A 12,730-nucleotide genomic window follows, 5' to 3' on the forward strand; every position below is an offset into this window, starting at 1 on the left:
AATTTCTAATCAAAGAATGCTGGGAAACAATTGATTAGACTCCCCTTGTTTGCAGAGCAGCTTCACATAGCTGACCTTCACTGATGTGCCCTCAGCGATCTTGCCAAGTCAGAACAAAAGCCAACACATGGTGAATATTTCTGACAATGAGACACAATATTGGAAAACACTGACAGTGTAGTGATGGGAAAATAAAACCAGTGCATGTCCTTCTATTGGTGGACCCCAAATATCTAGTTCAAAAATACCCACCAGGCATACGCACTGATCTGGCCTACACTAAGCTTACAATGCTGAGCTAAAGAGAGCCACTCTTCCTAAGTCAATGAAGGGTTGTGAGGGAGTCTAGTATACCCATGGATGTATGAAAATCCAAAGAGTTCTTCAAGTTTTGTAATTATCATGCAAGGGCTTATTTACTTAAATATGTTGAACAAAGCAATGCTAGGAGTTTAGATTGTTTATGCTACTTACAAGACTGCTAGCAAATGCATCACCAAAGAAGCTGCCATGAGATTTTGTTTGATCCTCTTTGGGGTAAAAGAAATTAACATATTGCAATACTAGGTATTGGTTATAGAGGATTTTTATCAGGGTAAGACATCTGGTTGGAGGAGATCTCCAATCAAGGTGTTGATTACTGTGAAATATTTGCATAATTGCATACTAATAAACACCTTAATTGGAGGAGATCTCCAATCAAGGTGTTGATTACTGTGAAATATTTGCATAATTGCATACTAATAAACTTATCACTGAACAGAGTGTAGGCCAAACAAAATATTGAAGCTACTCTCGGCACGATTGAGTTTTCAACCCAAAAATAATATTTTTAATGATTCATGCAGTTAAAGCAACAGTAGGTGTAACTATTGAGGATTTGTTTTCACAGTTTTTGTTTTTATAGAGATTTATTTTCACTGTTTTTGTTCAACCACAGTTTCTTGTTTTACTCCCTGAATCATGTTGAGATACACACTGTTGAGCATGTCAGCCCATCATGTACATTTACAGTGTTGACAAAGTGAATTTAGACTGGACTAAAATTCAAACTTTAACAATAACAGTACACCTAATAATACCTTATATGTCTGTGGAAATGGTGTGTGTACAAACCATAAAATTGTGGATAGTTCAAATTGCTGTGGGGAGTAGAACAAGAACTTGCAGATAACAAAAAACAAAAATATGAAAAATCATCAAAATTTACAGCTGCAGTCCCTTATTAAATGCTTAATTTTTTTACCTTGAATGTGCTGAAAATCTGAATCTTGAATTAATTAATTACAGTTTTTTATCACTGTCTACCCCAATACACCAAAATTTGTTTAATGTACTATACAGAATTTTTTTTTTACACATTTATTATCCCTGGCCTCCTTGAGCTCCAGACTTCACTTCAAGGCATATGCTCTCAGAAGGCTTGGAGACCTTTCTGTTACAAAAGGAATATTGGAAACATTACTAGAACTCCAGATGATCCCTTGTGTTCACATATTCATGCATTCTCATGAGTAAATCAAGAATTTAACCCTTCGAGTGCTGTAATCTTTCCCGCCAACATTTGAGTTCAAATTTTTATCAATTTTTATGAAGTTCTTTGTAATTTTTTGACAGTTTTGCACTGAATGGATATCACTTTTTATTGGCTACAGCTTTTGATCAATATTTCAACTGCATTCAGCGTATCATATTTGTATTTATTATTATTGAGCAATTGTCAGTCTTTACATTCAGAGATAGCTGTAAATCTGCAGTTTTGAGTTGCTATTTTTTATGTTTTCTATTTAATATAGCTGGACATAGTATTACTAAATCTGTATCTGAATCTCAATCTGAACCTTAAAAGTAGTGGAACCCGACCCCTCACATCTTTCTTTGTAGAGGTCCATCTTTCCATAGAAAATAATAATATTGGACCAAACCATAGTGGTATGAGGGGTTAATTTCAGTCCCATTTCAACCTGCCAAGCCAAATGCATTGAAACAGGTCATCACCCATATTTTAACCACATCATTGGTGTTATTTTTTCCAGAAATATGGTTATCCTATCAACATTCTGAACACTATTTCTAGCACCAAATCCCAATCATTATATGCTGCATTCATTAAATTAACCCTTTGTTGCCTTTATAAAATGTACCCTAGTCAAATTTTTTTCAGATTTTTGCCAAAATTTTGATGAAAAACCATAGCCAAGGAAATGTGATGTCCGTTTGGTCCAAAATTATGTAAAAAATTGCAGAAAAATTCATTAAAACTCATAAAATGTTGCGCTTAAATTTTGCTGGGAAAAATTACAGCACTCCAAGGGTTAATGAACATCTGAAGTGATCCTGTGTCAGCGACCTTTGGAAATACTACCAGCTTATTTTTTAAAGTTTATCTACAACATTCAGTTTTCTGTTTCAACTCCTTTAGTCTTTATGAAGGCTTGTAAAGCATTGCCCTTTTACAAAATGAAACTTTCTGTTTCACATCATCAGACAAGAATTTATAGTTTATTTGTAGTCTATTAGTAAACAACAGTATGCAATTTGCTCATCTATCAGTTTTTTTTCAAACTAAAATGGTAGCTGAACAAATCAAGTCTGTCCTCAAGCATTTATTTCATTTACTGTGGAACATGCGTATGATGAACGCAACAAACTTCACAGCTTTAATAAACTGAAGCAAAAATAATATTACTTAGTTTGCTTTTTAAATTTTTTAGTTATATTTTGCCATTAATTCACAGTGTTTCACATGGCAGCTTTGTTACTTTAATTATTAGCAATTCATCCAGATTTTTAAATTACTTTTTATCCCTAAAGAGCTGTTCCCAGGGATCTTCATATTTGTTTTTTTGGTACTGTCTACTGATTGTGTAGACTGAAAGATTCCGTCGCATGCGGGCGCTCTGGCGCACTGCAACCTACGACCCTTTACACCTTGGTAAAGGGTCGTAGGTCGCAGTGGGCTGGAGCGCTCGCACGCTACGGAATCTTTCAGTCTACTGATTGTGGAATTTCAAGTTTGTAATGAAATCTGTGACGCTTACCATGTATTGCAAATATGAAATACACTCTGTGAATTATCAAGTACCAAATAGAATGTGATAATTTTCATCATTTTCTTTGAAAAGTCACAGCAGAGCTATGTTGGCCACTAGGTAGTTTGTCACTTCTGATGATGTGGCAAACACAAAGGTATTCAGCGCCTGCTACCTTGCATTTCTTCTTTCTACATGAGTTTTTGTAATGATTCAGAAGCCGTACATCACAATTATCTTTTCAGAGACACACAGAGAAATGCAATACATCATACCAGCAGAAGACTTTCCGTGGTATATTGTACAAATCTTACAGTTACTCCGTGTCCTGCTCATCCCTTTATTCCCTTGAAACATGGAACCATATTCTATACAATTTTTTTCTGTGCATCATTCATAAATATAAAATGTGTATTATCATCAATCAATTACTGATGTTATCTCTTTTCTGGTAACAGATATTAAATCACCATTGGATTGAAGGTAATTGTACAGGCAAATGCGACAGATGTAAAAAGTCAATCAAAAGCTACAATGGTGTCACAGGATTACACTGTAGATGGTGTCAAATCACAGTAAGTTGTGAACTCTATTCCTCTATTTAATTAGGTTTGGGATCTTTCTTCTCATGTGGTAGCCATCTTTGATTTAAAAGCCCCAATGGCACTGTTTTCATGCACTGTTTCCTTTATGTGGTGTTCAATTTTCGGTGTAGAAAACAAATAAATCTTCTTCAATTTCGTCTTTCCAAAGTACATTGAAATGCCAAGTGTCAGTTCTGCCAACAAGATGCATTGTGTACAGTATACATTGTTACTGTTGTCGTATGAATTCTATTGTTGGCCACAATACAATTGAAGGTTACATTTATTCAAGTTGTGTTGACGAGTTGAACACTTGCTATTCCAGCATGAGTTAGAAAGTCGAACATGAAGAAGTACTTTGCAAGCTGAAAAAGTAATTCTGGAAAATATATCTGAAGCTATAGTTAATGGCGATTTACCCTAAAATCTCATCCAATCTTTTATACAATGTCTGATTGAAAGGGAAAATCACAGTTGCCCTTTTTCTGCCGTTTTTTACAGCTTCACAACAAGTGTGCGTCTCATATGAAACCTGAGTGTAATTTGGGTGAGCTCAGAGATCATGTCTTGCCACCAACTGCTGTCTGCCCGGCTGTCCTGGTAAGTAAATGCCGCCCTCAAGAGGCCAAATATTGAGAAACAACCTGCGTGATCTGAACCTTTTTCGTAATCTCATAAAATTAATTTTTACTCTATAAAAAGAAATTTACGTAACAATAAACAAAATATAAAGGAAAATATGAGGCAACACACCTTGCAATCTACATCAAAGGAATTCATAAATGTGCAATATTATTGAGTATACATTTTTAACTGACTGATCAAATATGTTAATACTGTTCACAGGAAGATTTTCACACATAATTTTATGCTTTCCAAGCAGTAATCTACATAAATGCCGCACACTTGTAACTTCTTCCACAGTATTCAACATTTATTCACATGCAATAAAAATAAAACTTCAGCAAGCACCTCAGTAAGACATTGTTTTAAAGGCCCCTTGAAGTCATGTGATAGTCACATGATATGGCCTTATTCAGAGGTTCACAATTTCATGGATTAAAAATTGAGATGATGAAAACACCATAACTACGATAACATGAAACAAAGTCTTACTGATAATATTTGGTTTCAAAATGTCTTTATCAAGTAACTTATGTCCTGCCATTAAAGTGTGTGTAGATGTGAGATGATCATGCCATCCACTCTGTACTTTCAAGTAAGATATTTTCCTGTACATTGGCAACAAGTAATAAAATAGGTAAAAGAGTGCTTTATCTGGCTGTAGAAGTTGGATTAACAGCAATGCCAATGATATGGTTCAGGCAGATGAGAAGTTGAAAATAAGATTTGACGAGATTTTTCCTGCAAGGAAGTAAATAAAAGGTGTAGAAATAAATTTTCAGCCAAATTTTAGTGGAAGAAAAATCATGAGAGTGCACAACTCTGTATCCAATCAGACAGAAATCTGTGTGCCAAATCTACAAAGAAGGATATGTACTGATGTCTTGATTCATCAAAGTCAAACAAGCCACAGAAAAAGCTGTTTTTCAGCATTTTGACATTAGTGCCTCCGAGAATGAGAAATTTTTCAAAACTAGGAAAAGGTAAAAACTGTTTACAGTTGATAATTTCCATGCATACTTTCATTACATTTGGTAAAATGTTGTAAATTTGACATGACTTCAACGAAGTATACGAAACACAGGAGCATATTTTTAGGCAGCCTTATTAACATCTGTTTGGCCAACTTAAACATTGCTTTAGTTTCTTCTCTACTGTTCATCCAAGAAGACGGGGCCTTATAATCCCCAAAATATAATGGAACAAACCACCTAATAGGTTAAACTGTGTGAGAGTTTTGCAAAAGGATCATTCCATATGGAAATATAGAGCCAAAAGTTTTGAATTCATGTGTGAGTAATGCAAATAACTCATAAGTTCTTGTTAAAGGCAATGGTATTTGTAAATCTGTTCATTTCTTTTTACAGCTTAAAGCCTAGCAAGTAATGATTGTTGCTTTCCATTTCATATCATACATCAATAACACAGTGTCACATTGTTACATACCATTTCAGCCGAATGCTTATAATTTGAGCCAAAACTCATTCATATCTAACTTAATGTTGTTTACGCCTCACGTTGTCATGAATGGGGCGTATTTTCATTTATGTTATATTTTGCTTTTGTCGTTGACGTTCTATTCTCCCCCTCATATAGGTTCGTGCACGAAATGCTCATTTACAGAAGTTAAACAACAATGCAATATCAACCACAACTATCCCAAGTCATCCTGAGGTGTGTCCTAGTGTGGTAAAATGAGAATAAAAACAAGAAAAAACATTTCCACTCTGAGTGCTAATGCGTCCACCATTTAATATGAACTAAAACTCACAGGGCAGTGTTCCATTTCAAACCAAAGCAGACTCAGGTCAAATTTCCAGCTTAAGATCAACGTTTCTAATGGTAGGCTTTCTTTCAGAAAACATGAAAATGGTAATTTTGACCCAAAATCGACAGGAATAGAAAAAGCAACATGGATATTACCACCAACATTCTGAAAAATATCATGATTAAACTATGCAATATTCTTGATGTGCTAAAAATGCACTAATCGTGAATTTCAGCTGACACCTGACCTTGAATACAATTAGAAAGAACTAAATTTCTCTACTGATAATATTTGGCATGAAATGATAATTTCATATTTGAGAAAGTTTCGTTTTGATAATACAAAGTAGGACTGAGTTTCCTCAGGGTTATTTCTTCGAAAAACAGTCTGTGCCCATTTGGGCTAACAAAATTTTCATTACTAAAGATACTAGTATTTTGTGAAATAGATATATTCATCTCATTATTGTTTGCAAATATTGTTTTCATTCAAGAATATCTATTCTCCCTCGTCCTTTTAGTGTGATTTCATAGAGTTTTATGTCATGTTTCATAACACATCATATCAGAAGTGATGTCACAGTATTTACCTGATAACACCATCCATACTCAAAACCCTTGAATCAAATCCGTTCTAATTTTACAAACTGTCAAAGTCAAAACAAATTATATGGTGAAAGAAATTAATTGCAATTTAAAATCATAAAACAATGGTATTTTGATCATTTGTCTTTAAAGATTTTAATCTTCACAACTTAATCAAGAAACTAAATTCACACTGTTTTAATCTTAAGGTAGTATGCGCCTCGAAAGTGATAGACTTAAACTTCTTACTCAAACTTTCCTGAATGAAACTTTCAACCATTCTCTTACCAAATCAACAAGAAAAATCAGGTGTCACCATGCAAAGTTTGGAACTAGCGACGCAAATTACTCAACATTTTGTGATATTTGATATTCAAAATGGCCACCATTCCTGTGTTAACTCCACGGGGGAAAAATTAAACTTTGGATTTTCGAAAACCTAACCGGTAAAAGTTTTTCTTTCTTCAAGAGCTTTAAAGTGAGCCCCAAAAGTGGTAAATCAGAAAAGAATTGTAGAAATTTGAGAGCCCGACTATCTGTCCCAGAAGCATGCTCAACCTTAATATGCCTAAATGCCTAAATCTGTTTCATACAGATAGACAAGTCAATATCATGATTGCTACATCCACTAGAATCCTAGAATACTGTTACCAATAGCTGGATTTTTTAACTTGAACTTTGAACTTTGGTTTGCAATTGAAACATGGCATCCACACCTCAACAAAATTACTCATTATTATCATTGACAATTGTATGTGTGCCTTACTTTAACATATTAATATTTCATTAAATAAATATCATCTTAACAATACAGCTGTCATTATACCAAGTTCTGATCGTCAAGAAATTTCTTCAGTGCAAATTCATGAAACGCTGACGTAAGAATATAATTTCTGTCCACGTATTCACCACTTGTCCCATTTCATTACTTTTCAAAAATCTATGCATATTCATTAAGGATAATTATTCATTATCACACCATATATTTTCCATGTTCTACAGTTAACATCCTATCAAGAAAAAAAAAAATTATTTTGCATTTCCAGTGAATCTAGTCCTTGGTCTACAAGTATCTATAAAATCGTCATTTAAAGTCAAAGAAACAATGTGCAATTCACTTTGTAATTTATCTTTTGTTGATATTGAGAAATAAAGACACAATCATTACCATGAATTAAAAGGTACCGATATACCACTGAATTTTAAAACCAACTGTTAATAAGCGGCTACTGTAGAGCAAAAAGAACACAATATCGTGTTCAACTGATCAAAACAGAAGAACACATCAGAACCATAAAAGAGCCTGAAATATTGGGAACACAAATCTACATTTTATTCTGAAATAAAGTTATGAAATATGAATCTGATGAAACTGTCTTACAAAAATAGCTACCAGCCTCAGTGCTCTACAGCCGCAAATGAGATTAAAATGAAAAGATGACTCCTGTGTAAGTCATTTGTATACCTTCCAAATGTGCAGAATTTATTTTTAATTTCATCAGAAATGAAATCTTGGGGATATACTGACTGATTAAATTTCTTTACAATCTCTTGTTAATTTCATGACATTCCATTCCCTAATAACATGTCACTAAGCAACCGTCACCAAGCAACACCACTTTTTAACCATATCATGCTCTGTCTTCATGTTCTAACAAATCATCTTTGTTTCTTTTTTTTTCAAAAATGAGTTTGTGGTAAAATCTCAAATTTTGGTACTAAAATTTTATTTTCCAGGTTTGTTGCTGTGAAAACGGAATCACAGAGTGATGTGTGTGCCATTGCAATTTATTTTCTTTCTACTACCTTCTTGACAAAGTGTGTGTTTGCATACTATAGAATAATTGAAATAAAAAGCATATTACATAACTTACAGTGTCAGAGACAAGCAAAACTTGCAGTTCTTCGGTGTAGTACTTTCGTCCAACAATGTGAAACGTTTCTCAGGCAACTAATAATTGACATTCAATCCTCAAAACTTGTTGATTTGAGTCTCATTGAAAAGAGCAGCTGAAGGGTTACAATTGTCAGTACTGTTTATACTGGTTCTGATACTGCTACAAGGGGTTAAATTGCTTGCTATAATCAGATATTCCCATGGAAATTTTAGAACATTAATGTGCACTAAACCGTAGTAGTTTCAGGATAATATAGAAAGTAATACATATTCCGTATTTTTAGTTATGAAAGACAGATATGTTTATATGTCATATCCAAGGTGTTGCCATGGATATTGTCATCTGTATCACTGAAATGTTTGTTTTGATGGAACAACAAAATAAATTCAGTTGTTTTAAGTCAAAATGTACATTTTTAGTGGCGTTAAATTTGACTTGTCTTGTTAACAACAACCATTACGGCATTATCAGCATGTTGCAGATCCGCTGTGATTAATGAAATGTATCAACAATAGAATACCCATTTGTCTTACTATCTATTCACTACAGTTAAAAAGCTAGAAACTGTAACTTTTTTCACTTATTTTTTTATGTCAACCACAATGTCTTTTTCCACTCCTCGAAGCAAGTTGAAACACCTTCTATTTAGCTTGTCAATACAGCGTCTGTACTTGTTAAATGCACCATTATTGTTTACATTGAATTCTCTTCAGGACAAGAATTCGCTTGTCAAAAATGATAATGCATTCTACAAATGTACGGGCTGAGTTGACAAGCTGAATACTGGGTATCTCAGCATGCTTGGCGAGTAGAACAAGAAACTGTAGTTCAGACACTTTATGAAAAATAGAAACAAAATCATCACAAGTGGTAAGCTACTTTTTCCCTCCAAAAGTAGTATTGTAGAAAATCAAGAAGTTGCTGATGACAAAATGCAATGATCGACCAATAGATTTGCTATCCAAGATGGAAAACCAGGAATCAATATTTGCCCAACTGTCTTGTCACACCGACTTTGATCAATGTGATCTACAACTGTATTGAGGCTGTGCTGTTGGCCATTAAAGGATCTTCTCATGATTTGGTCAATAGAGGGCACTGCTCTGTGCCATGGTCCTGTGCATAGAACAGTCACTCAGCCTGCATTATTTACAATTAACATAATGACTTTTTTGTCCAGTTTTATGTTTTAATGTACAATACTGCCAGATTGGCAACAGCCGTCAAGCATTTTAAGTCCAAAAACCGCATTTGAAAAGAAATTCAATCTATCATGATGGTATTCAAAGATCATTAAGCACATGCTGCTGGGAATGCATGGCCATTTGTTGATTTAGATGAAAATACTCTTAGTTGCTTTGTTATGCTTAGCTTGAATATTACTCACTGTCCAAAAAAGCCATTCTGAGCTTTGAAAGAGAAAGTATCATTCGTTTTGTGAATTGACAGGTGAACGTAGGTCAAGGGTCAGCAATTCAAAAGTCAACAAACTTTTGAGTAACTGCTGAACACCAGCAAAACCTGACTGTTAGAGATTTTCAGCCATTTGACATAAAAATATTACAGATATTGTCAGTTTCAAAAACAGTAAATTTTCTTCGCCATCAGCAATTTTGATCAGTTGGTAAATACATTTAGTTTTAAGTAGATGTGTTTTAAGATCATTAGATTGGACCAGTTATCATTAGGTGTTCTCTTAAAGTAATACTAAAACTGAAAAAAAATGGTTTGAACAATATACTCCCATGTCTCATTGTGTCGTGCTAAACTACATGGTTCAAAAGTTTCCACTCACAATAAAGACAGTAATGTTTTTGTTTTCGTGCATTAGCTGCAACAATGTATGATGTATTGAAATGATTCTTGTGGATTAATATTTGCCCAAAGTTTTGTTCAAAATTTCAGAAAAAAGGTATCCTTAATGTGTTGACGAGATGTGAGGTCATTCAAAATTCACCCCATAAAACTCTGGCAGTTATGAGTTGCAAGAAATGCACTTTTGGTTGTATTTTGAATTTCAAATGATTTCCCCAATGTTCAATTAGTGGTACTTGTGATAGGAAATACCTAAAAATAGGCAAATGAAGATCACTTTAAAAAACAAAAGATAAATATATTTAGATTATAGTTAATTAGTAGATTATTTTATTAATATCATTTTGAATATTTCTTTGAACCATTTGTTTTTCTATTTTACACTCTTCACTGTTTTACAAATTATAGCATTCCCCCATATGTGAACATATTGCATCAATATGGCACAGATTGTTGTGTTCAGTCATAAAGTTTGAACTGTGTTGATGTGTTGACATGAACACAATGACTGTATATGTTTTCAGATCAAACACAGGTCAAAAATGCGTACACTACCATATGGCGCACATCTTGTCGCTGTGCAGATAATGGGCTTGTTTTAGGTGCATTAAATATCTGTCAAGAGAATACAAGTCTTCATAATGTAAAACAGAAGTTGTTAACTGTTCCTTTTACTTTGAGAGTGACAATAATATAATACTTAACCCTTTGAGTACTGTAATTTTTCTCTCCAAAATTTTAGTGCAACATTTTACCAATTTTTATGAATTTTTTCTATATTTGTTTTGTAAATTTTGGAGCAAATAGCGTTGATCGCGATTTCGGATTTGTTACTAAATATAGCTGCATGCACACGACTTTTGGACAAATATGCTGAAATTCGGACAAATTTTGTTGTTGTTTGCGCGGCTGTTGTTGCAGCTTGTAGTCTCAGTCATCAATTCATACGAATAAGTGTGACGTTAAATAGCCATTCTAACACTTGCAGGTTTTATTTTCGTCGTTTATGCTGAAAATGCGGAGACTTGTTTATTTATGCATTTTAATGAAGAGAACAATGACGTCATTTGCGATCAGTGCTATTGGACATCACATTTAATTAACTACATTTTTTTTTTTAAATTTTGGAAAAAATCTGAAAAAATTTGGCTATGATATATATTTTGTAAAGGTGACAAAAATTGACTTTGGCACTCAAAGGGTTTATAATCAAGTGAGTCAGTATGTTGTATCAATGCTAACTTTGTACTACTCTGTCATTCAAGTGAGTGTTTGTTTATTTCTTGTAAAGAAGTGCTTGAGACAATCATGGTGTCACTGCACTTTATATAGTATCTGGTTCAGTGTGTTCTCCAATTGCCATTGTAGAAGGAGATTTTAACAAGTTTTCTGTGAAAATCTATGGCTGTGAGTTTTCCACAAAGATTTTTATAAATTGGAGAATAGTAAAAGTAATTATCTCTCTCTTCCCCCACCCCATCTATGTTCTCTTCAGATATACCAGTATCTCAGAGCAGTGGTGTATGGTGCAACTGTTAAAATATCACAGCTGTTTATACTTCACAACATAGAACTGTGTTTACAACAGTTTTCTATAATGTGTTTTATTTAAAATTCAGTATTTGTAAGATATTTTCAAAATATTATGATCTTCAGTATGGAACTTACAGGTTTAACTGCTACCTAGCTATCTCAATAATAATAATAATGATAATAATAATAATAATAATAAGAGAGAGAGATAGATATATATAAATATATAGAGATAGATATACATATTTAGATAGATAGATAGAAAGTTTTTGCATCATGGAAGTATCAATGCCAGCAAGTCACTGATTGAAACATTTGAGTTTTGTCAATCGCTGAATTTAATGATAAAAAAGGAATTCATTTTTTTCAATTTTGAAATGAGTGCACAAATACTGATTAGAATGATTCTACGTGTCGAAATTTAGAACATAATTCAGAGCCAGTCTTCATACCCTTAGCAGCTGAGCCACAAAAAACTTTCTCTGGAATACAGGAAAAAAGCCACCGAAACTTCAAGTTTTGCTGTCTGAATGTAAATATGCATTATGATACTTAAATGCCTTATTTGGCTCTACAGACACTGGTTAACTTCTATGCTGATAATCATACTGTGTCGATAGGCATGGAACTGTATCTGCATCACACTCAAACTGGATTGTGTGCTCTGTTGGTTCTTGGTTGTTTCTCTATATCTCTAATATCTGTGACTTCTGTTTACATGAAAAACAAAGAGGCAATAACATGGATTGTACCTTGAAGTGTATTAAGTAACCCATGCATGCCCATTTCCCTGTGCAATGGAACGAACCATTGATACTAAAAAGAGGGGGATCGTTCCAAGGTACAGGGGGAAAAGCAGCATGAAAATTTTTGTAGCAGAGATTGAATACTG

General features: G+C 33.7%; 1 protein-coding gene across 18 annotated transcripts in view; it reads left to right on the plus strand.

Annotated features, from left to right (window-relative positions):
- The window catches only part of LOC139117353 (diacylglycerol kinase beta-like), a 281,533-nt gene that overhangs the window by 220,253 nt on the left and 48,550 nt on the right, over nt 1–12,730 (plus strand). For 11 of the 18 annotated variants that reach the window (XM_070680373.1, XM_070680372.1, XM_070680371.1 and 8 more), the window contains 3 exons: nt 3,491–3,607; nt 4,118–4,216; nt 5,837–5,914. In XM_070680373.1, the coding sequence (XP_070536474.1) occupies nt 3,491–3,607; nt 4,118–4,216; nt 5,837–5,914 (294 nt within the window). The remainder of the gene's footprint in view (nt 1–3,490; nt 3,608–4,117; nt 4,217–5,836; nt 5,915–12,730) is intronic. The other 7 variants (XM_070680383.1, XM_070680385.1, XM_070680387.1 and 4 more) reach the window with 1 other exon arrangement.

Source organism: Ptychodera flava, chromosome 18 (assembly GCF_041260155.1).
Source record: "Ptychodera flava strain L36383 chromosome 18, AS_Pfla_20210202, whole genome shotgun sequence".
In the NCBI taxonomy this organism is placed as follows: domain Eukaryota; kingdom Metazoa; phylum Hemichordata; class Enteropneusta; family Ptychoderidae; genus Ptychodera; species Ptychodera flava.